The 23,719-nt window shown below is 42.7% G+C and overlaps 1 protein-coding gene across 1 annotated transcript in view; it reads left to right on the top strand.

Moving 5' to 3' along the window:
- Positions 1 to 23,719, top strand: part of CFAP47 (cilia and flagella associated protein 47) — a 2,734,468-nt gene that overhangs the window by 207,094 nt on the left and 2,503,655 nt on the right. The window contains exons 13-15 of the mRNA XM_086934611.1: positions 7,889 to 7,985; positions 10,400 to 10,616; positions 21,507 to 21,751. Coding sequence (XP_086790737.1) covers positions 7,889 to 7,985; positions 10,400 to 10,616; positions 21,507 to 21,751 — 559 coding nt within the window. The remainder of the gene's footprint in view (positions 1 to 7,888; positions 7,986 to 10,399; positions 10,617 to 21,506; positions 21,752 to 23,719) is intronic.

Raw genomic sequence — 23,719 nt, 5'->3', positions numbered from 1 at the left:
ATCGCTTACATGATTATGGTAACTGAGCAGGTGGTTTGATTAAAAAAAATGTTGTGTTAACTCCTCTGCATGGGAAGCTGGATGTTTCCATCTGGCGGTCGATTTCGACCGTGAAAGCCGAGTCAACGAAATGAGTTGTATAAGAGCGCTATTGTCTCAAAAAGAGGTCGCTCTTATATCTGGTACATAAACATTTGTCCTTTATGTAGCAAACACCCGCACAGAAGTGCATAATTTATTAAATACAGACGTGCTCTTGAATTTTGGGGAGTTAATTTAGAGTATCTTTAATGTGTCCTTGACTACGGTGTTACCTTACTTTTTTAAAGTTAGAAGCAGGGGCCTTGTGACTTCTGTAGAAAGTATATTTTGTGTCTTTTTTGGGATTTTTTCATTCGATTTTTTCCAGCATCTTTGGTGCATTGTGCTTAATACTCTCATTAGTTGCCGGTGTGCTTTTATTAATTTGTTTACATAAATATGGATGCATATCCTGCAGCAGACGATAATATGCCCCGGCTGTTGCTGCTCCGCAACCGAATGCTTAGTTACTATGGAGCGCTGCCTCTTGCAACGTTGAGTGCAGCTTATGGATTATCGTTTCGATTTTCCTTTTTCACATGCGTTCAACCTGTGTTCCATTGCCTGAACTGCGATTTCGACTGGGCCCTGGATTTGTGTCTCTGCAGTACGGTGTTTCCCAACGCGGATTATGACCAGTTGATGAACCCCTTAGTGGTTCATGACTTGCTCTGTTCTGGCGACGGGATTATGGCCTTAGCAGCGACACATGGAATAATGGGATGTTGGAATGTTTTTGCCGGCGTGCTTGAGTTCTAGGCACGCAGTTACATTGAAGATGACCCGAGTTTTCCTCCGATGGCGATAGGGGCTCCGGTTGTTGAGGAACATGTATGGTCATTCTCACTATTGAATTGGATGGCTGAAACGTTTTCAGATGAGAACAATGACTTCCTCTTGGAGGCTGTTGCTACATACTGTGCTTACACGCTGTTGGATTAAACCGGTTTGATTTTTCTACGTATTCTTTATTATTTAGTTACTGTTTTCTATCAAAGAGCAAATAACTTTTTTGGGGAAATGTGAACTTGACTCTGCTTTTTAGGCTTGGACTGTGCGTTCCTAATTCGCCCACGTTTATATCACGTGCTTTGATCAAGAAAGGGTGCCGTGGGGCTGAGCGTTGCACTCACCGCCTGTTAAGTTAGCATGGGTTTATTAGAAACTTACACGCTATTTTTGCTTTCCTGCTCTGCTTTGCACATGACACGTACTTGTGATATTGTTTAGAGAAGGCTCAGTATTTTTCTTTATATGAGAATAATTTGGTATGCTAGATTTGTAAACTGCCTCGCTAGTTTTGTGTGTATAGTGAGAGCATGGAACATCAAGGTTATCTTGAATATTGTGTCTGTTATTCAGAATGATCCCCGATTGTTCGAGCCATAATACATATGGAACAGTGGGCACCTCTGATACTTGCACGTTTTATAATCCATTGTGGAGGCAAAGTTACACACAGTTGGAGAACATTTGTATCTTGACAGTTTGTGGAGCACTGAATGTGATCCACTACAGCTGAGTACCAGAGGTATGGGTGTGCCCATGTAATCCTATGAGACTTTTTGTAGTTATAAACTAATCTGCTAAGTAGGGAGGGTGAAATGTAGGTATATTTTAAATTTGTTTACCTTTAGCATTATAGGATGCTTTTTCCGTTTGTATTTCATAGAATAGTAACAATGCTGACAACCTTGTTTCTGATAATATGTTTGGTTGTATTTTCTAAGGTACTGTGCATGAGATTATGGCGTTAGAAATAAACATTTCAAAGTTGCACGTGTCTTTATTTACATCTTGTTTTTGACTGGTGTAAGAGTATATTGAAAGAGTGTTTTTGTTATCCACTTTACTTCATGTAATCTAAGTCGCATGTTCTGCGTTGACTAGTCATTGGTGTTGTTGCTCTAGGGTGAAGAACCAATGAGTCACTGATTGCTAGTTTGGTAGGGAGTTTGTGCAGTCTGGTGGGTTTTGGTACACCGTAATTCACTGAGGTCCTAAGTCTTTACGCACAGTTTTGTGTATGAGCAGAATTCCTGGAATAGTAGTTACAACAAAAAGGCTCGATAAAGGGCTTGCACTTTGAATATGAATATAAAATAGAAGAATAGTTGATAATCACAGCTAAGGAATGCAGCAATTAGATGTGTGTATGTGTGGATGATGTGTAGATTGAGTAGAAGATGAAAAACTTGAAAAATAAGAAAGGTTGGAGAGACGCAAACTATCCACTGCATTGTCAGTGAAGTGGATCTTTGGATTTCCAGGTCATTACACAGATAGGGTGTTGGATTCCGCAGTGGGAGCAAGAGAAACTAGTACAACAACTAAGGAAGAAAGATAGTGCATAAAGTACACACAGTTGGGCAGATTTACAAGGTCGTGGGAAAAATTATGCAAAAGTGGCTCAAGGGGCTTGTAAACCTGCCGCAGTGTGTGGTAGAAAAGACACAAGAAAGGACAGAAGTGTGCAAATTACCCACTGCTATTCACGGGTAGTAGTTACCAAGAAGGCTGAATAAAGGGCCTGCACTTTGACTTTGAATTAAAGAAGAATAATTGATAAGCTTAGGCAAAAATGGTAGCAAGTAGGTGTGTTTATTTGTGGTTGTTGTGTTGACTGAGTGGAAGATGACTAAGGTGAAAAATTAGAGAGGTTGCAGAGATGCAAACTTTCCATTTCTTTGTAAAGGAAGTGGGTATTTAGTTTTCCAGTGCATATATATATTCACTGAAAGAAACAAAGTTTCAGGCTTGTTATAGTTAGGAATTAGCATTTCAAAAACCTTAGAAATTCACTGAAAAAACCATAGGTTTCAGCCACGTTATAGTTAGGAATTAGCATTTAAAAAACCTTAGAAATTTATTGAAAAAACAATAGGTTTCACCCATGTTATAGTTAGTTGGACATTTCTCTCATACAAAACCATTGAAATTCCTCCGTTATAGTTAGTTCAGCTAACTATAACTCGCGCGCCCGCAATGCACTGCTGATGACGTCACATATTACATCACTCATGACATGGTCAGTGAAATCACTCATCACATCACTGATGATATCTCAAATGACATCACTGATGACCTCACTGATGACATCATCATTGTGAAAGAGTGGCAGACCTCCTCTCACCCTAACCTTTGATACATACTTTCAAAAATAGAAACTAACATTTTCAAAAAAATTGAGATACCAATACCAGTTACAACAACCTATTAGGTAATTCCAACATCTACATACACATCCACTCTTTCAGCAACAGTTCTATATAGTCACTCATACATGTACTCACTCATCATATGTACTCATACACCTATACATCCTGTTACACACCGATACTCATCCATAGAGTTACTCACACATATACTCACACGCAAATAAACTATCAAACATCCATTTACTTGCATATACAGCTATACACGTACTACTACACTTACTTCTACAAAAACGTACACATACTTACTCTCTTAAACAATTACTTATAGAAACACATACTTATTTATACAGGAACTCCTCCGATCTGTCACTCTCACATATACTCACTTATATACATCAATACTCAGATATACTAGTTTAAAACATATGTAGTTACTCATAAAGATACTATTGAGACAGTGATTCACTCACTAACACACCCATACACACACTCATCCACCCATACAGTCCTGCACACATTCTGTCTTCAAAACACATACACACAGTGAGTCAGTCATTCATGTATCTGTGCGCTAAGTAATACCCCCCACCAAACCATACAGACACTGGTTCTGATACTCAAAAAACCAACTAATAACCCATATAGACACTCATGTAGGTACTCACCAACTCAAGCAGTCACTTTTATACAAAGTGAGACACTGATACAGATATTTACATATTTAAACATTACTCGCTAATACATGTATTCACTAAGGTATACTTAATAAGTCAGTTATACAATCAATTTTACAAAACAAAATCCATTTAGACACTTATTTACCCATTTATTCTTCCATCAACCTTTAAATATATATAAATATTAATTTTTCAGAAAGACACACATTCACTTGATGATGTCATCAGTGATTTCATTTGAGATGTCATCAGTGATGTGATGAGTGATGTCACTGACCATGTCATGAGTGATGTAATATGTGACGTCATCAGCAGTGCATTGCGGGCGCGTGAGTTATAGTTAGCTGAACTAACTATAACGGGGAAATTTCAATGGTTTTGTATGAGAGAAATGTCCAGCTAACTATAACATGGGTGAAACCTATGTTTTTTTCAATAAATTTCTAAGGTTTTTTTAAATGCTAATTCCTAACTATAACGTGGCTGAAACCTATGGTTTTTTCAGTGAGGTAGTTTTAGTTAGGATTGTTTTCCATAGGGAATCCGCAACATTCTATTGGGAATAACTTTGGCGCTGGTTGAGGAATCTCCCTGTAATTTTCCTTAAATTTGCCTCGCTGCGCTTCGCTCCGCTCCTTCCCTGAAGGTTGGGGGGGGGGATTCGTCAAGCGGGGGCCGAGATAAAAGGGGGGTCTCAAAGTGTGTTTTCCCCATGTTAATTTCCATAGGGCGGTTGGACTCACTTTTAGCCCGAACGACTGAATGGATTTCCACCAAACTTGGCAACATTTTAGGGACTGGTAGCCCGATGTGCCTTTGCTATGTCTCAAGATATGTGCTCCAGTAGATTTTGAGTAATTTAGGTTAAAAAAAATATATAGATCTATAAGCGCGCTCCGGTACGTGCACCGGGCGCGTACCAGCGCGCTACGCGAGTTCGCGAGTGGAAAGCTGATTGGCTCTTGGGTGTCTGTCAACATTCCAAACAGTCCGTAGCGGCCACCATCTTGTGTCTCAGTAGGATCGAGACACAAGAGGTGGCCAGAACAAAGGGGGAAATGACCAAAAGGGGGCAGGGTAGACCCCCTGACCCAGTAGGTTTGATGTGGGGGCCATAAAAGGGCCCGCGGGGCAAAAAAAACGTTTTTTTTATTTTTTGATTTGCGCGGGGGGAGCGCCCGGTACGCGCACCGGGGAGCGTACCGGGGAGCGTACCATGGGGGAAAAAGAATGACAGATTTGTTTTTTTAAATGTAGCATTTTTTTATAAATTGGAGGTAGTTCTAAAAAGAACTGTTTTTTTATTCTTTTTGTCGTTTTATGTTTTTTTATTGTTTTTTGTAACATTTTTTACTTTTTTTGGCTTTTATGAACAATTTTATATTTTTTTGTTATTTTTATGGGGACAAACAAAAAACAGGGAATTGTATACGGCTCAACTGGAGCAAAAAACAATCGGGGAAAAAATTAAGGTTTTTTTGGGCACTTGTGGTTGTCACCAGCACGGTTGATGAGTTTAATGCTTTGCTCACCATAGCAAATTGTCCTTCCACAAAATTTGTAAACTATTTTGAAATTTCCAAACTGGGTTTGGATGTTTGGGACCATCTCCCTTGTCTCTGGATCCGATGGAGTGGGTTGCTTACTTTGGGAGGTGCTGGGAGAAGATTGGGAAGGGTTTCTGGTCAGGTCTCTGACCTCTGCCGCAGCATAGTTGTTTGGATGCCGGCGTTGCATGTGGCGAATCATGGTGTTGTTGCCAAAAGAATATTTTTTGGCAGGGTTCCCCCTGGAAAGTACAGTGCCACAGATCATACAAGTAACCTTTGGCGCATTCACTTTCTTGAGGCCCCTTGGGATTTTAAAAAACTCCCAGACTATGTGCTCCTTTGGCTTATAGGTGGTAGTATCTTCAGGCAGGTACCGCTACTGTAGCCATTTCTCAGTACAAATAGGTACAAATAGGTCTACAAACAGGTTTTCCTCACTCAAAGTACAAAGTGAGAATGAGGAAAAAAGGTGGGGGCTTTCATCATTTGGAAAACAAAACTGTCCTGAACCAATGAAAAGTGTTATTTTCAGGTCACATGACCCGGGCTTTCATCATTTGGAAAACAAAACTGTCTTGAAGCAATAAAAAGTGTTATTTTTAGGTCACATGACCCAAAGCGCTTACGCTACGCGCCCCGGGGCGCTTACGTAGCGCGATCGTATGCGCTCGAGTGCTTCCGGGTGCGCTTACGCCGTGCGTATCACGCGGACGCGGCTACGCGATACGTCACGATGATGTTTACGTTTGCGGCAATAGCGCAAACGGGACGCTCACCGGTATGCGCACCGGGGCGCGCCGGAAGACTGCGCTTACCGGTGCGCTCACCGGTACGCGCACCGGGAGCGCTCAAGGGCAAAAAAATAAAAACAAAAACAAAAAAACATGAATATACATAAAAAAAATAGTATTACATAAATATACAATATTGGATTCATTATAAAAAATATTACATTTCATAGCTATAGAAATTTGCTATTAAAAAACCTTTGAAATTCACTGAAAAAAACATAGGTTTGAGGCCCTATATATAATTAGGAATTAGCATTTAAAAAACCTTTGAAATTCACTGAAAAAACCATAGGTTTCACACCAGTTATAGTTAGCTGGAAATTGACATCACTGATGACACCATCCAGTGAATGTGTGTCTTTCTGAAAAATAAATATGTTTTACATATGTATTTGTAAAGGTCGATGGAAGAATAAATGGTTAAATAAGTGTGTAAATGGCTGTTTAAAAAAAAATGGATTGGTTAACTGGCTTATTAAGTGTATCTTAGTGAATACATATATTAGCGAGTAATTTTTAAATATTTAAATATATGTATCAGTGTTTCACTTTGTGTATAAGTGGCTGCATGGGTTGGTGAGTAGCTACATGTGTGTGTATATGAGTTATTAGATGTTTTCTTTAGTATCAGTATGAGTGTCTGTATGGTTTGGTGGGGGTATTACTTAGCACATAGATGCATCAATGACTGACTCACTGTTTGCATGTGTTTTGAAGACAGTATATGTGCAGGACTGTATGGGTGGATGAGTGTGTATATGTGTGTGTTAGTGAGTGAATGACTGTCCCACTAGTGTCTTTATCAGTAACGACATATGTTTTAATCTAGTATATGTGAGTATTGATGTATATAAGTGAGTATATGTGAGAGTTAGAGATTGTAAGAGTTCCTGTTTAAATAAGTATGTGTTTCTATAAGTGATTGTTTAAGAGAGTAAGTATGTGTAAGTTTCCTTAGAAGTAAGGTGGTAGTGTGTGTATAGTTGTATATGCAAATAAATGGATGTTCAATAGTTTATTTGCATGTGTGAGTAACTTTTGGATGACTGTCGTGTGTAACAGGATGTATAGGTGTATCACTACATATGATGAGTGAGTATATGTATGAGTGACTATATAGAACTGTTGGTGAATGAGTGGATGTGTATATAGATGGTGGAATTACTGAATTGGTGTTGTAACTGGTATGGGTATCTCCATTTTTTTGAAAATGTTAGTTTCTATTTTTGAATATGTGTTTTAAGGGTTACACTGAAAGGAGGTCTGTCACTCTGTCACAAGGATGGTGTCATCAGTGATGTCATGAGTGATGTCACTGACCATGTCATGAGTGATGTAATATGTGACGTCATCAGCAGTGCATTGCAGGCGCGCAAGTTATAGTGAGTCCAACTAACTATAACGTGGGAATTTAAATGGTTTTATGTCTGCAAAATTTCCAGCTAACTATAACTGGTGTGAAACCTATGTTTTTTTCAGTGAATTTAATAGGTTTTTTAAATGCTAATTCCTAACTATAACTGGTGTGAAACCTATGGTTTTTTCAGTGAATTATATATTAATTTGAACAACTTGTGTTCTTGTAAAGGGCTTTACAAATTATATATGTTCTGTTTCGAATCATCTCGCAGGTCGACGATTGTCACAGTGCGGTTCCAACATCTCAGCAGGAGAAAGAAGATTGTGCGTTGACTCTGACCCCACAGCAGCTCCACCGCATTATTATCGGTAAGTTCTAATAAGTTGTCTTTTGGCCCAATTAAAATTAGTTTTATCAGAATATTTCTAGGAAAATTACATGCAAAGAGCCAACTCTGTATTTAAATCTAGAGTCTTGGTAATGGACTCATTATACCGTCATCCTGATTCTGCCAATCAGTCTCGGACCTCTGGAGAGTAAAGCTTTTCTTCATGTTTCCATTCAATGCAGCATACACTTAATTTCTTGTGCTCTATTCCTGAAATATCCACATTAGGTGAGTTTTGGGCCCAAATTAGTTTTTTGTTCATAATAACATTCGCTAAAATATTCTGCAGAATTAGCCGTTGAGTAGTTTTTAATCATGATAGACTCCATTGCCAGTTCACCAGCAAAACCGTGCTAATGTTGTGTATGCCTAATGTTTATTTGGTTTGAAAAATATATTTTTTCATAAAAAGTACACAGGATTCGCGTTTTACACAAATGTTAAACTCACTGGTTCCAGGCTCATGTTTAGAAGGTTTTGTCTGTAAAACACCTTTGTACCGATGCGTGCCCCAAACACTTTCTGTTTCTAAAATGTACGGGGGTGGGGGTCTAACATGCCCCGGGGTGGGGGTGGAGGGTCCATGGCTGAACCTGCAATTTTATTCACCTGAGACACATGATATTTTATGGATCATTTTTGGACTTTGAAATCTGCGGACCTGTTATATAAAGGGCGCCCTGGCCCTGCCTGTCCCCGGCCCACCTTAAAACAGGTGCGCCGGACTTGAACAGTTAAAGTGCACCCTATTACATAGAATGCGCTGCCCCGAGGGCAGCTGCAAACTCATGCCGCCCTGGGGGCAGCACATTCAAGTAAAATATGGAGCGGCTTTAAAGCAGAGGCACACAGTGCAGGCAGCAACCCGCCTGCACTATTAACAGAATTAGAGATCGCCTTGCAGGCGGGTGCTGTCAGTGACTGCACCTGCCTGCAAGGGGATGTCTGGGGAAGTCAATGGGACCCCTTCCTCCCCTCCAGAGGGCTGCTCTCAGGGGACGCACTGACCTTTTAGGTGGCGCACTGTCAGTGCGCCTCCTCAGAGAAGAGATTCCCTCATTTGCATGGGGCCACACCCCCATGCAAATGAGGAAACACCCTCTTGAGAAAGCGTTGGCGCTGGATGTGCGCCAGCGCTTTCAGTATTGCAGAAAGGGCTTGCAGAAGTGTCTGTGGCCCCTTCTGTAATACCAAAGTGCCCCTGGGGCGCGCAAAGCCGGTGCGAACACCTGTTGCGCCCCAGGGGCACCTTGTGTAAAACGGCCCCTGGAGAGGAAACAGCATTGAGAATTATACTAGTTTCTTACATAAAATGTGCAAGACACTGCAATAACGTACATTTGTTTTGGTCGGTTAACCAATAAGCGGCCTATTTGCTTTGGCTCAATGAAACAGCCAGTGTGTCATGGCCCCTTGTGCAAGGAAGGAAATGGACTCCCTGGCCACTTTTCGAAACATGAAATACAGCATAACCAATCTTCAGTGTGCCTCTCAGGATCCCAGTGCCACTGCACCTGCTGCACTAATGGAAGTGATGCACCTGTTTTAGCTGGCTTTCACATTCGCTTGTAGGATCTCTTTGAGCTGACTTGATCAGTGGTTGTAATGTGAATCCTCTTGGAGGCAAAATTTAGTCAAACAGATCTGAGAAGGTGATTTGCATTTATAACGTCACATTCTGTCACATCTGACTAACAACTTTGGGGCAGAGTTGAAAACTGGACTTGCATGATGAGTAGTACACATTAAATGTACCGAACAAACTAAAAATCAAGTGATCATTTGCATGTGTTTGTGAAGGCATTTGCTTGATTTGATGTGATTTGAGGTTTTACAACTATTAAAATGATTTTAAAGGCTGGCTCTATCAGCATTTAATTTGTTCCAAAACAGAAGCGACCATCTTTAAATATCACTCCACCGTGACTTTTTTTTATCCTGTAAATCTCATTTGAAAAGTTTTTTTTCAGGACACAAGTCCTTAAAAAAAAAGTGGGGGGACGCTGTCACCAGAAGTGACATCACAACAGGAAGTGACGTCACGAAAGGTGGCTTGCACCATCTGGCTCATTGCCTCCCCTTGCTCACCCCTTAGATGCGATTGCATCTGCGAAGCCTGCGTGCGTGCAGCGTCCTGTGAACTCTGATCTCGTTCCAGAGGGGCCAAAGAGTGAAGTCCAGCTGTTTGGCAGGGGGGACGGCGTCCACCCGGTAAAATAAGTGGGGGGACGCCGTCCACCCGCGTGGTACCTCGACTCAAGCCCTAGTTTTTTTCCACTGTCACACAAAGCATGATGCTCCGCCCGGCAACATAGGTTTCATCAAATTCTTGTTTATTTCATGGGATTGCTAATTAACACAAGTTCACTTTTTAACACTGATATTTTTTTTCAGGCCCATCTACAATAGACTTTGGTGAAGTTTGTGTGGGCTCCACGAATACCAAGCACATGAGCATTGCCAACAACCTGCCCACTTACATCTGGTTCCAAATTGAGATTGATACTGAGGAACTGCAGCAGACAAGCCCATTGTCCCACGTGGTGCCACCTATGTCACAGATTCAAATTCCTGTCACATTGGAGACCAATGAAATTGGACATTATAAGAAGTAAGGTCGTTTAATGGATTATGCGTTTAGGAATGTAAGACGTGTGTTTACTCTCACTTTTATTTTTCCTAGGCATTCATTATAATTCATTCAGTCAGAAGAAAAAAACCTTCCATATTCTGCTTAATTTATGGAAACACACTGCCTTTTTTTTCTGGACTTTTATATAGTGTGAACTTGACCCGAAGGCATCAGAGCGCTTTACATGAACATGTTACGTTACACAAGGACACATCATCTTTGTTAGGCACTGAGAGATTAAGTGATTGGCCCAGAATAACAGGACGTTGAGCGTCATTGCTGAGACTCGAACCTGGTTCCCCAGATTTGAGATCAACCACTCTAGCCGTTATGCCACATCCTCTCCCCTTATTATAATACATAAAAATGAGTTGCTGAGCCTGCACTTAGCTCTACAAATCCCATTTGTGAATCAAAACAAGACAGCAGGGCTGGTTCCACCGCAGGCCAAGTTGCAGTTCTGGAATGTTTGATTAAATCTCACGTCTATAATTAATATGTCTATTGTAGGGTATGCTTTTGAGCTCTGTGGGTTCCGTTCCCTAATGCTCACAAGTGAAACATGCAAAAAATGTTAACTTGCATGCTTCTGCAGTAACTGAGACATAAGAGAGCAGTTTACTCTATAGGATAAAGCAACCTTCATTGAAAAAGAGCATTGGCATAGCCAATAGGTCTCACCTTTGGGACCTTATAAGTGTTTAGCCATGCAACAGTTGATATTGTTGCACCAAGGATATTGAGCTGGATAACTAAACATTTATAAGGTACCAAAGACGAGACCTATTGACAATGCCAATGCTTGTTTTTGTCCTCCCTGTTGAAAGTAACTTAGTAGGCTCGACAGGCAGTGTTGTACTTTGTTTTAGCCAAAACTGAGCGTTGTATCACATTAGTCTATTGGCGTCACATCACTCCTTCTCTGTCTTGCGTCGTGGAGATTGTAAATCACTTTGACCCTGTTGTAAAAATAACCAGCTAGACTGTTATAGTTCTTGAAGGCGTCATTGATTACATTCTAGATTTTGTTAATTAACTTAACGTTGTCATTTCTCAACTGACAGCGAAACATTGTAACAATGGAGACCCGTATGGTCTTAACAACATTTGAGGTTTTTGATGTCTCCTTACCACAGAAAAGTAACCATGAAGGCTTGTTTTGGCAAATCTCCACTGCTGGCAGTGCATAGTAACTGGGTTCCCAATGAGGGAAGAATATGTTGATTATATGGTGTTAGTGAAAGTGTAGTCAAATACCTGTCCATGGGATAGACAAATGTTGAAGATGATCTTCCTGGTTTTCTCGCGAAAAACACATTCTAATTATCGCTCAGTCGACAAGGTGGTCAACTAAGTTTGCGTATGATTTGCATTCTCAAGTGTGTTAAACGCAAATATTATGAATCGGAGTATTTCTTACATGTTTAACTTTTTCAAACTGAATAATCGAAAAAGTTTGCAACATCACTACGCCACTTAAAGCCAGATACCCACAATTCAAACCATATTCTACTGGCCTTTCTCTTGAAAGGTCTTGGTGCTGAAATGCGCTGTGATTTGGGTGGGTCGGTCTTTTTATCTGCTATCTTGGTCAAACAAAAACGCACTTCATGCAGCAGTACGCAAGCTGCGATTGTAGAATATCTCTTGTTATTGTAATGGCAGGGCCCATTTTAACATGGCTCAAATGAGACGAGGCAATGTCGTATCCCAATAATGTACTTGCTAAACGTTACATAATGGGTAAACGAGTCTTTGCCACGAACCAATGATAAAACCTACAATTTCTTCATCTCTCACTGACCTTTTATATCATCTGGAGATTTGACATGCTTGGTACCAAGGAGATATTCGAGCCAAACATAAAACATACCTTTGGTACATTTGGTTTTCCACAAGGCTTAGCACCGGGACTGGAGTGCTTCTGGGGGGAGGAGGGGGTGTTAGATTGCTTGCCATTAATTCTGCTCTCGGGTGGCGAGAGATACTTTTCTCAACGCCATCTGATCCAGGAGCCGTCGAGATGAAATAGCGCACGTTCTACAAGTTTGGCTCTGCACTCGGAGGTTGTGAAGCAATTGGTGACTGTAGCAGAGACTACCATCCTTCCTCTAAGATAGGACAAGGACTACTCACGTTTCCTCAGTCGGTGTTTAATGCCAGGGTTGCTGTCTCTTTTTCTGTCAAAGTAAATGCAATAACCGAGTAGAAAAGCCTTGCCCACGCCCCAGCTTTGGATGGATGGTAGGTGGGTGGGTTGGTGGGTGGATGGATGGGTGAGTGGATGGGTGGTTGGATGAATGGATGGGTGGGTTGGATTGGTGGATGGATGAGTGGGTATGGGTGGATGGATTGGTGTATGGAAAGGTGGGTGGATGGATTGGTGGATGGATGGGTGAGTGGATGGATGGATTGGTGGATGGGTGAATTGGTGGATGGATGGGTGGGTGGGTGGATGGATTGGTGGATGGATGGGTGGGTGGATGGATGGATGGATGGATGGATGGATAGATTGGATGGGTGGGTTGGTTGGAGGGTATGGATAGTTGGGTGGGTGGTATGAATGTATTGGATGGATGGATGGTTAGGTCTAAAAGGAATTAATATCAACAATCAGCTGCCCCTACAAGGATACACAACACAACGTTTTTTGCTTAACAGTCTGAAGCGTGTCAAATCAGTTTAAGACATCGTTTCATGTAGACCAATGAATTTAATTGGTTATCAAACCGTAGTGTATCCTACTTGTAAATAGAAATAAACCACCACTATAGATAGATCTATCATCCCAAAAAAAGTGTGAGAAGGAAAGAAGGCACCTCACGGTAGAAACACCAAGGGGGACAATACTGACTGGTACTCGCCAGTGACCAGTCAGTATTGTCCCCCTTGGTGTTGCTACCGTGAGGTGCCTTCTTTCCTTCTCACACTTTTTTTGGGATGATAGATCTATGGTGGTGGTTTATTTCTATTTACAAGTAGGATACACTACGGTTTGATAACCAATTAAATTCATTGGTCTACAGGAAACGATGTCTTAAACTGATTTGACACGCTTCAGACTGTTAAGCAAAAAACGTTGTGTTGTGTATCCTTGTAGGGACAGCTGATTGTTGATATTAATTCACTGAGTGGGGGGCTGGCTGTCCTGGTATTCCCCCTGAAACTCCTATTGTACTAATAGGTCTAAAAGGAGTCATTTGTTGGTGAATCTAGGCATGCAAAGAGGCTGCCAATTGCACACCTGGTGAAAACACAGGGAAGGCACTACAGCTGCTCTACTGTCCTAGCTCCTCGCCTGACTCCACGTGTGACTAGGGGCTAAATAAATACTGAAAGGACATAAGTGCACACTCGATGGCTGCCTGTGTTCGGCACAAAGCCACAGTGACAGCCTAAGCTGTAACTAGAGAAGCAGACACAATCACTGTGACGCAAACAGCCACGCCACTCAACAGCAACTTTGCATTGGCAGGTGCCTTTCATCATCCTATTGTATTAGAATGGCTATGCACTGCTTCAGCCCGAGTATGACTGCCTTGCGGCGCTTTGTAGGGTGGTAGTTGTTGTCATATTTAATTTAACCATGCAGTGAGTCATGGCCAGATAGCTTCCTAATGTTAAAGGGCATTTTACAGTCCGGGTCAGCCACGGCCCGTATAGTGCATGCCACTGGGTGGTGACGTGGGGCATGAGAGGTGCAGGGTTGTAAAATGCGGCAAACGGACGAATTCAGATAACGAAAAAAAAAACTAATATCGTTGCATGCACTGCAACAAAATGTGTTTGTTTGTTACTTACCTGAAATCGTCCGTTAGCCGCATTTTACAACCCCCAACCCTGCCCCTCCCTGCCCCACGTCACCACCCGGTGGCACACCCTATACGGGCCGTGGCTGGTCAGGGTGCAACTGAAATGTTTCATTGTTACAATCCTGGCTTTGGATAAAGGTAAAGCCCCAGGGAGGGTCCCTTGCGGCTGCACTGCAGTCGTGAAGTGGCCAGCTGATGGCGAAGGAGGGAACCATTCTTCTCTGGCCCACTGTCATCACGTACTGAGCACATGCACTAAACGGGCAGCAGATTGGCTCTTGAACACTAGGCGGCGATCGACCTTAGGCAGATGAAAAGATGAGCGAGCCTTGCCAGAATTTATACCGGTGGCACGCGAATCACACAGTCTCTGGCCGACACAAAATGTATCGACCCTATCAGAATGTGTACGATATGCCCTGAACCTAAACCCACCTCGCTAACCTCGCTGTTTCTAGCAATAACGAGTAGAAGAGCCCCAAACACACCTGCAACGATAGTGCTCGTCCTACCGGCTGCCATCATTGCTGCGATCAAGGAAGCACACAGGCGGAAGGAACGACCTAACACTCCGCTGGCCTTCACACCTTCAACTGCCATCTTTGAAAGCACAACTCTAAGGCAGGGCGTCACATGGAGCAACAGAAGTATGCAACAACGCATGCGCGCTAGTAAAGACCCTACTCCCCCGCCTACTGCTTTCTATTACTAAAGTCAGTGCAAGTTTGACGAGAGGCAGCAATGGGGAGGGGAGAGATGAGTGGACCTGCGCCTGTTTCCCTTGCGGGAGCGAGCAGTAACCATAAAAAGATGGTTTAAAAGCTCGCTCCCGCAAGGAAATCGCCAAATGTGCACATGTTGCCATTCAAAGCAATGCAATCGTGCACGTTTTTGGCTGCAAAAGGGAATCGATTTCTGAAGGTCTTTTTCCCATGCAGCACATGCGCGCTGCGTAGGTGAGACCTAAAGACAACCCCATATTTACAAGCTTCGATTGCAGAAAGTGGCTTAGGAATAAAGTGATGCTGTTATTTACTAAGGGCCAGATGTATCCAGCAGTTTTACCCATTCTGTGTCTATGGGAGAATGTGTTCGTATAACTGGCCCTAAATACTGAAACTCTAATTAATTGTACAAGTTAAACTTTTAGTACAAATGTCAAAACACCGATTTGAAAGATTAGCTGTAAGTAGCTTTCCCCTATCCCAGAGCTCATTCTACAAAGGTGTTGTGAACGTTAAAGCTAAGTTCTCAACTAGGAGGTCCGTGGCTTGTTTTGGTGAAGCTAGCATGGGAGGAGCTCATTATCAGCAATAAAGGTATTTAGTTCCCCCAGAATCCCCATGCTGTACTTATCGTCTAGTTGACAATGGCTCTAAGGAAGCTTACCTGATCCATACAGAGAGGCAGGCCATTCAAATGGTCATCCGCATGCCAAAGACAGTAATCACCTTTTAACGCCGGCCTTTCCACAGATCCACTGTAACCTCTCACCCAGAGAAAAGAGTGCCATTGTAAGTAGGTTTTCCTTTGTGGGGAGTGAGTGGTTATCTTGTTACAATGAAAGTCTCAAGGATGGACTTCAGAAGCCCACACATCTGAGTTAGTTCAAGTCCCCCTTTTACCATCTTGAAAAAATAAGAGCATAGTGCTTCTTTCAGGAATGGCTGCAAATTTTGGGAGGGGAGTGTGAAAGTTTGCAAGGGTACATTTAGGGATCCCCACCAAACACAGTTGTTACGCCTTTGAAACTGGGTTTCCCATAACCTGGAAATTTGTATACTGCTTTCATTTGAATACCAGAAGAAACTGCAGAAGGCATACTCCCAGTGTCAGCCCGTGGTGGGAGTGCTGCTGGGCGCTGATGTGGAGCGGGGGGGTTCGTAAATTACGGATTACAGCTGATTAGAGGGAATTAAACATATAAATAAATTAAACGAATTTCGTTGCGCCCGCTGCTTCGCCAAATGCGATGCAGCGTGCACAACGAAATTCGTTTTATTTCTTTATATGTTTACTTACCCCTAATCATCCATAATACTTAATTTACTACCCCCCACCCTGCCTCTCCCCTGCCCTACTTAAGAGCTCAGCAGCACTCCCACCACGGGCCGCTACTGCATACTCCTGTCAACTGGAGAAAGACTAGAGGAAATCCTCCTTCCTTTTGAACCACCACAGCTAAAGGTCATTCTCAAGGTTCAGACAAGTTGCTGCTGCCAACCCATAGGAAGGAGAATGTTCAAGGGCTGATCTATAAGAATACACTCCTTGTTGACAAACTCCCCTTAAGCTCCTTAGGAGAACAATTAACAGGCCTAGTTGGAACTGGACTTATTGATTGGTCCAGAAAACAGCAGTTGAGAAACTTGTCTCTATGTACTGTCTGTGGGTGGGTCCCCACAAGAGCTCTTCAAAGTATGTGAGCAGTTGGAGCCTTCTGTTAGAAACTATTCAACTTTTAGTAAAGTTGGGACTTAAAAGCTCTTTTGACTTCTGAAGGACTGAGACAAGGCCCCAAGTCCCCCCCCCCTCCCCCCGAAAAAAGAATCAACCTTACAGAAGCTTTATCTAGGTATGTCCTGCTTGAAGCTACTGAACACAAAGTTCCAGGCTACTTCCTGACTGCAAAAAGCATATTTCCACTGTTATGAAGCCCTATTCAACAACCACATAGAGCCTTGCATTTCTGATTGATTTTGAGCTCTGAAAACAGTTTCTAAATTCGAAGGTAAAACTGTTGACCAGAATGAACCACTTCTCCTTACTCCCTCCACCCATTCAGCTGCAGATTGTGCCTAAATGAGTGTCCTCTATAGAGCATGGTCAGGGTGAATACGCAGACTCTATCCCACCTCTCTCGATTGTTGGTCTGTTGTGCAGGATGCCAAGGTCCTGAGCTGCTGCATTCTGTTGACTTGCACTGGTTTTGGCTGCAGTTGTTTTCTATTGGCATTTCTACTATTTTCTTAAAATATTCCCAACTCTAGATATCCATAACCAATTTTGATTGATTTGGTGTTTTTCATTACGTTTTTCCTTTAATTCAAGTCAGTTTGGGATATTTATCTGATTTATTTCTAGACTTTAAGATTGATTTGGTACTGCTAACCTACTCTGCATTCATTTTCCCTGGTTCTTTGAAGGAGACCTTTTGCGTGGCCCACAACTGCTAGTGGTAAGCCCAAGATTGCTCACAGAAATCTTGTTGTAGTTTCTAGATACTCGTTTTCTCAACTTTCTGGGATCTCATCCTACTCCCCTCCCCCATCCTACTTATCAATCCAGTTTCTCCGACATAGCTTTTATTTACTGAACTGTGCCATTAATTAGAACATTGGAATGTTGAGAGCTCCATTGAAGACGATTGGACAGAAGCAGCCTATATTAACTAGCATAGGCCACTTGCTCTCAACACTTCACTGTCCTAATGCACAGCATATATGCCTTTCTTTTTCCCTTGCCACTCAAAAATATAGTATTTAGGCAAAGGTAAGCGAAAAGCAGAGGCCATGCACGAGGACACATGTATCCTTCACCAGTGGCGGCACGCACAGGTAAAGACTGTGGGGCGATGAGGGGAGGCAGGGCGGGGTGGGGGGTAGTGGAATTCAACATACGACGGGATAGTGAAAAATAAATAAACAAATAAATAAAACACCTTACCTTGCGCACACCATATCACCGACATGGCGATGGGGCGAGCGCAAGGTAAGTGATTTTATTTATTTACTTTTCACTATCCCATCGTGTGGAATTCCACAATCCCCCCTACCACGCCCGCCCTGCCTCACCGCCTCACAACATTTCCCTGTGCATGCCGCCACTGTCCTTCACCCTTCCCTCCTTCTGTAGCTCAGTGCCACCAAGGCTTGAGAAGGAGGGAGGGGTGAATGCTGCTCAGCTACTTGGTCTCCCTGGCTTGGCTGAACTCCCAAAGAAAGTTCAGCCAAGCCGGGTAGAAACAGGGGCTGACTTCAGCGCCCTTTCACAGCTCCTGCTTTCAATGTTCAACAGTTAACAGCCGTGATCCTGTGCACGCCCTTAGCTGTAGAACATTCACAGCGAGAGCTGTGAAACAAAGGTTTCAGAGCCGTAGGGGGATTTTAACTCCCTCAGGCTCCGATAGGCCTATGCGTTTTTTAACTAAAACATTCTGACCTCATGGGGCGGAATGTTCTAACAACTTTATGGCCTGCGTCGGTAGGCTACACTGGCCATTAAAGGCCAGCGGAGATCTTTAATGATGTAGAGGGCCTTTAATGTCCGGTATAGCCCGCTATGGCGGGCTATAAAGCTTTATGAAAGGGCTTTGTCCTTGCCTTCCTTGGGTATTGGATTCCCTCCACCAGTGCCCTTCATCTCTCTGTAGTTCCCCCACCCCAGGACCACTTACTCGAATTCCCTCACTGCCACCCTCAACCAGTGACCCTCATCTCTCCGTAGCCCCTCTCTCATATGCATGTCATTCGTTGGATAGCCCTACTCATATCAGTGTAGCAAGTCACAGTACTTTACATCACGCACACATTATACAGAGACAATAAATCAGTCTACGGGGAATGTCACATAAGCCAATGAGGATTATAAGGTGTAGGAATCACATGTCATCCATACTGGTGGGCATTATATTTTACGAGGGTTTGGACTGGAGAAGCACAAACTCAGGATTTAAAGAGAACTCCAGTGGTTGGGAGTTCACTTCACTGATAAAATGAATAACTTCCAAAACAAACTATTCATAGGTCACTGTCCTATTTTAGGATTGCAACTTCTGAACTGCAAGTAACACAAGGATCTCTGTGACAAAGGCAGTAGCCCACTAAGCTATCAACACAACATTTAGTTTATCTGCATTTAAAAACTACCAACAGTCAAATGATTGCTCTCCAGCAGGATCATAAATCACCAGTTATCTAAACATGTTTTATTGTTGTTGTACATTGGTGGCAGATTCCTTGCCAAGGCCAAGGCCTGTCTTTGGGTGGGCCTGGCCCACCCGGCCCACCCCCTGGAACTGGGCCTGATCCTCACGCAAACAGTTGAATATGAACCCAGGAAAGTGGCTGGGGCATGGCCTGTGGTGGTCCATATGGCGCTCCTTTTGCTTTCATAAAACACTTGCCATCTCACACACAGTACTCGCCAACATAACTGCATGAGCACACTATCGTTCCAGCGCGCATACTAACACACGCATAGATAGGAGCAGCATTTCACACAGGCTTCACCACTGAACTCCATCAGACACAGTATAGCACTCATCTCGCGCCCATACTGTCACAAAAGCACACACATCATCATCATAAACCCCAACGCTCACTCCGCAGAAATGCACATTATTCTCATTTCACACATGGCCTTGCATATCACACCACAGACAGCATCAATCCCACATATACCACCAGAAGCACTGTCAAACACACCCCTGCTTGCCTTTACACCAGCAAACTCCTTCATCACGTCCTCTCACAACAAACCTTCAAGTCACATACACAAGCACACTATAAAAAAACACATTGCACATTAGGCTAAAAGTGTACCCTGGCTGGTACCGTCTGCGCTTTTACGTTTGTGTTGATTCAGTGGATGTATTCGTTCTGAGTAAGCTTTTAAGTTTGCTTTGTAAATTTTGCATCATGAATCACAAACTCACGTGTCGACTAATGCAGTTAAACACCCACGCTGGTAACTACCACGCAGGCTGGTGGAAGCTGCGCCCGGTCTGGGGTGGGGACCAGTATTGAGAGCCCGGTGTTCATGTCGTCATTTTTTCTTCGCCAGGGAGTGGAAGAACACATTCTGTTAAGCACTGAGGGAACGTGCCATCTCTGACCCATGGTGGTCGATATGTCTACTGGAAAAAGACAAGTACCGAAGATTGCTCGCCTCATCGGCGTAAATCAATTGGGGCTGATGTTTGGGGCCCGTGAGTAACAGCGAGCCCTGGCCGCGGCAATTTGAGTTTGCCGCCTGGGTCCGGCCCGCCTCCAGTGATAGGTGTGCTGGTGGCTGCTGGCGAGAGGCGAGCGCGTCCTTGGTGGTGGAGCGCGTGTCGCGAGAGGGCTGACCGAACATTATGCCCAGAGCCGTCTTTGGTAGCGCTTTTGCGCGCTACTAGATTGACAGCCCTGGGACTGGATCCGATCCACAAACTGGGCAAGACGTGTCACGCGCATGATGCACTGCAGGCAGCATTTACAAGGTCCGCTGCTCTTCACACGGGGCCGTGCAGTACTGGCGGCGGCCTTTATCATTAATTTTATTATAGAATTTGCGTGTCCCCAAATACATTATAAAGGCCACCGCCAGTGCCACGCGGCCCCCGTGTAAAGAGCAAGCGCACTTTGTAAATGCCGCCGCCCCCAAAATTGTGCCGCCTGGGGCAGACCGCCCCCCCCTAGCTACGCCACTGAGCAGGGCGATATGTTGTAATGTAGACTAAATCTTGTTGACACATTTTTACTCTTCATTCTTTTCAAAGCAAAACATATCGAGTTCAAGCAACCAAATCGAAGAAAATATGATATTTGCAAGCTTTTATAATTGTCATCGATTTAAACTATAACAGACTGGCCCAAAATCTACAGTCATCATAGGTTTCCAGGTGTGCACTTCTCTAGTCTAACCTTATTCCAGCGAATTGTCAGTATAAGGAGAATTCATCATGTTTAGTATTGTTTTAAATTTATTTTTGAAAATTGTTGTTTCCCCGTTTTGTTCCACATGCAAACTTTTTTACATTATGAAACGTTCCTTTCGGGGGTAAGAAAACGTGGGCTTTTGAGACAGCTGTAAGCCGAATTGGTTGATTGCTTATTGTACTTCATGCATGGATTGATTTTTAGAGTCTAATACTCTGATGTTTTGTGGACTGATTTAAATTGATCGATATGTATGAAAACAAACCAGTATTAGAATCTGATTCAAAATCTTGTGTACTGCTTCACTGAATTATTTTTTCTTGTATAAAAATGCATTTGATCATAGGAATGGTCAACCACACAATGCATAAATCTTCTTAGTAATGGTTTTATTTTGTTTGTTTTGTTCGTAGGTCAATATCCTATAACATTAACCAGAAGCACACTGGCCATGTGTTAATAATAGCTGAGGCAGTCCATGTTGCCCTGGAGATGTCTACCGATAACTTAATTCTGTATCCGTCCTCCTGCTTCTTGGCGGAGAGTGGGCTTAGAACAACAATCACTTTGTACAATCGTAGGAATTATCCTGCTGAATTTAGCTGGAAGCCAGTTGTCACAGAAAGAGGAATTGCTTTTTCAATACGCCCAGCCAGAGGTAAGATATATCTCTCAGAAACTGTTTCTCTATGTATCCTATTTTTCCGAAGGTTTACCCCAATATGCCAGAATGCTAAAATACATTGACTACTTAAGAAGTAGACCATGTTAAGTTTGAATGACCGGCATAATAGGAATATTTATAGAGTGCAACACTGGAAACTGAATTAGGAGGTGGCACAAATATGTGGGTAGTCTAGTTTTTAGCTTACTTTTATAGGCCTTGTGATACTTTGTGGTGTCCAGGTTGTTTGGGGAGGGATGATTATTATTATTTTTAAAAAAAAATAAATCTTTTAATTAATTTTGACAGGACATAATGTGGTTCACTCAAAACCTTGTACAAGGCCGTATACATACTATATTGTCACCGGTGAATCCTTCGTCCCCACCCAGCCTCCCGCTCCTTTCTTTTGTACCTTCTTCTCTCCTCCATCTGGTTTGTCCTTCTCTGTGTATCTCCACCCAGGTTAACACACAAGTTCCCTCGGTAAGTTGTGGCATAATTTTTAATTTGGACCCATGAACTGCAGAGCCCCTCTGCCTTTTTGGCTACAGTGTGATTTTCGTGTGTGACGTAGATTCTTGTTGATAGAGCATAGTCATTTTGACATGCTTTATCTCTTAAAAAAAAAAAAAGTTGCGAGGAAAAATAAAACTTTAATAAAAGCATTTTATTATCGTTTCATTTTTGCCTGTCCGGCAGCTCTCTCTTCTGAAATCATGGTAAGTCACTGTTATAACCTAATTTTAAACTATATGAGGAATAATGGCCAATGTGCGAGCCTTCAAAGTTACTTACAACCTCTATCTGCCTTTAACCTTAAATGACCGAACAGAGTATCTGCCTCTGAGGAGTAAGGAACAGCAACAGCCACGGTGAAAGGAGAACCTGACACCCTCCCACTGTTCTTGAAAACAGCACCTAACTGAGGGGCTGCATTTATATATTTTATTCACAGAAGTGTATTTCACTGAAAATGTCAAGGCTAATCCCTTTGTCAAGAAAACTTTCATTTCCAGTTTTTTTTTTAAGAAGTGCCCTTTTATAAGATGGGCACCATCAGTGAATTGGTGGTGGTGGTAGTTACATCAAACACACAAAAGGTGACCGGAGAAATACTTGCAATGAGTCTAACCGCAGACAATCACTTGGGGTAGCATTCCAACCAACCACTTCATACACCAAGATCAACGGGTTGGATTGCTAAACTTGAGCTGGGTTATGCTGTTCTCTGAAGCAAGATAACAAATTAGAGAAGTGAGTGGGTGAGTGGAGAAAGTAAAATGCAAGTTCAGAAAGTAAGATTATGGAGAGCTGTGGGAGAAGGATGTTTTTAGTGGTGCTACCTTTTAGATTTTGTCAAGCGAGAAGGCTAGTTTGAGAGTCTTCTTACGGGGAAGCAGAGTATTGCTTCTACGCAAGTTGAGTTAGCAGATGCAGTGGACTATTAAGACCAAAATTAGAAATATGTTCTGCTCATTGACCCTTTTTATGTTTGGACTGACCGTTTTAGCTGTATGCAATGCACTTGTAATAAAAGAAAATATTACATTAGAATATTCCTTAGGCATCAGACTGGATCTGGACATTTCTGGAATAGCAGTACCCCTGCACGCCGGTAGGTGGCATCGTTCGGCTCTGCGTGGCATGGTCATCATCGTCCATGCCGGAAGTGATGTGTGAGGTGCCTCTATAGGCACCACCCCAGTGTGCTGACATCAATTCTTTTATTTCTGCACCAGTCAGTGCAGATCCGGAGAAGAGCTACCCTTTGTCTTTTTTACTGATCTTTTTTACTGGTGTTTTTTTACTTTTTGTTGAGATTTGTTCAAGACTTGTCTCCTGGTGCTTCAGGAATGTCAAATAGGAAAGATAGTTTCAAGCAGTTTGATGCCTGTCATCGACAGGTATTTGTGACAGACCCACATTTGTTGTGCCTCTGGTGCTTGGAGTGCAACCATG

This window comes from Lissotriton vulgaris, chromosome 8, assembly GCF_964263255.1.
Source record: "Lissotriton vulgaris chromosome 8, aLisVul1.2, whole genome shotgun sequence".
In the NCBI taxonomy this organism is placed as follows: domain Eukaryota; kingdom Metazoa; phylum Chordata; class Amphibia; order Caudata; family Salamandridae; genus Lissotriton; species Lissotriton vulgaris.
The sequence above is the reverse complement of the archived record's forward strand: the minus strand, read 5'-3'. Positions and strand labels throughout refer to the sequence as shown.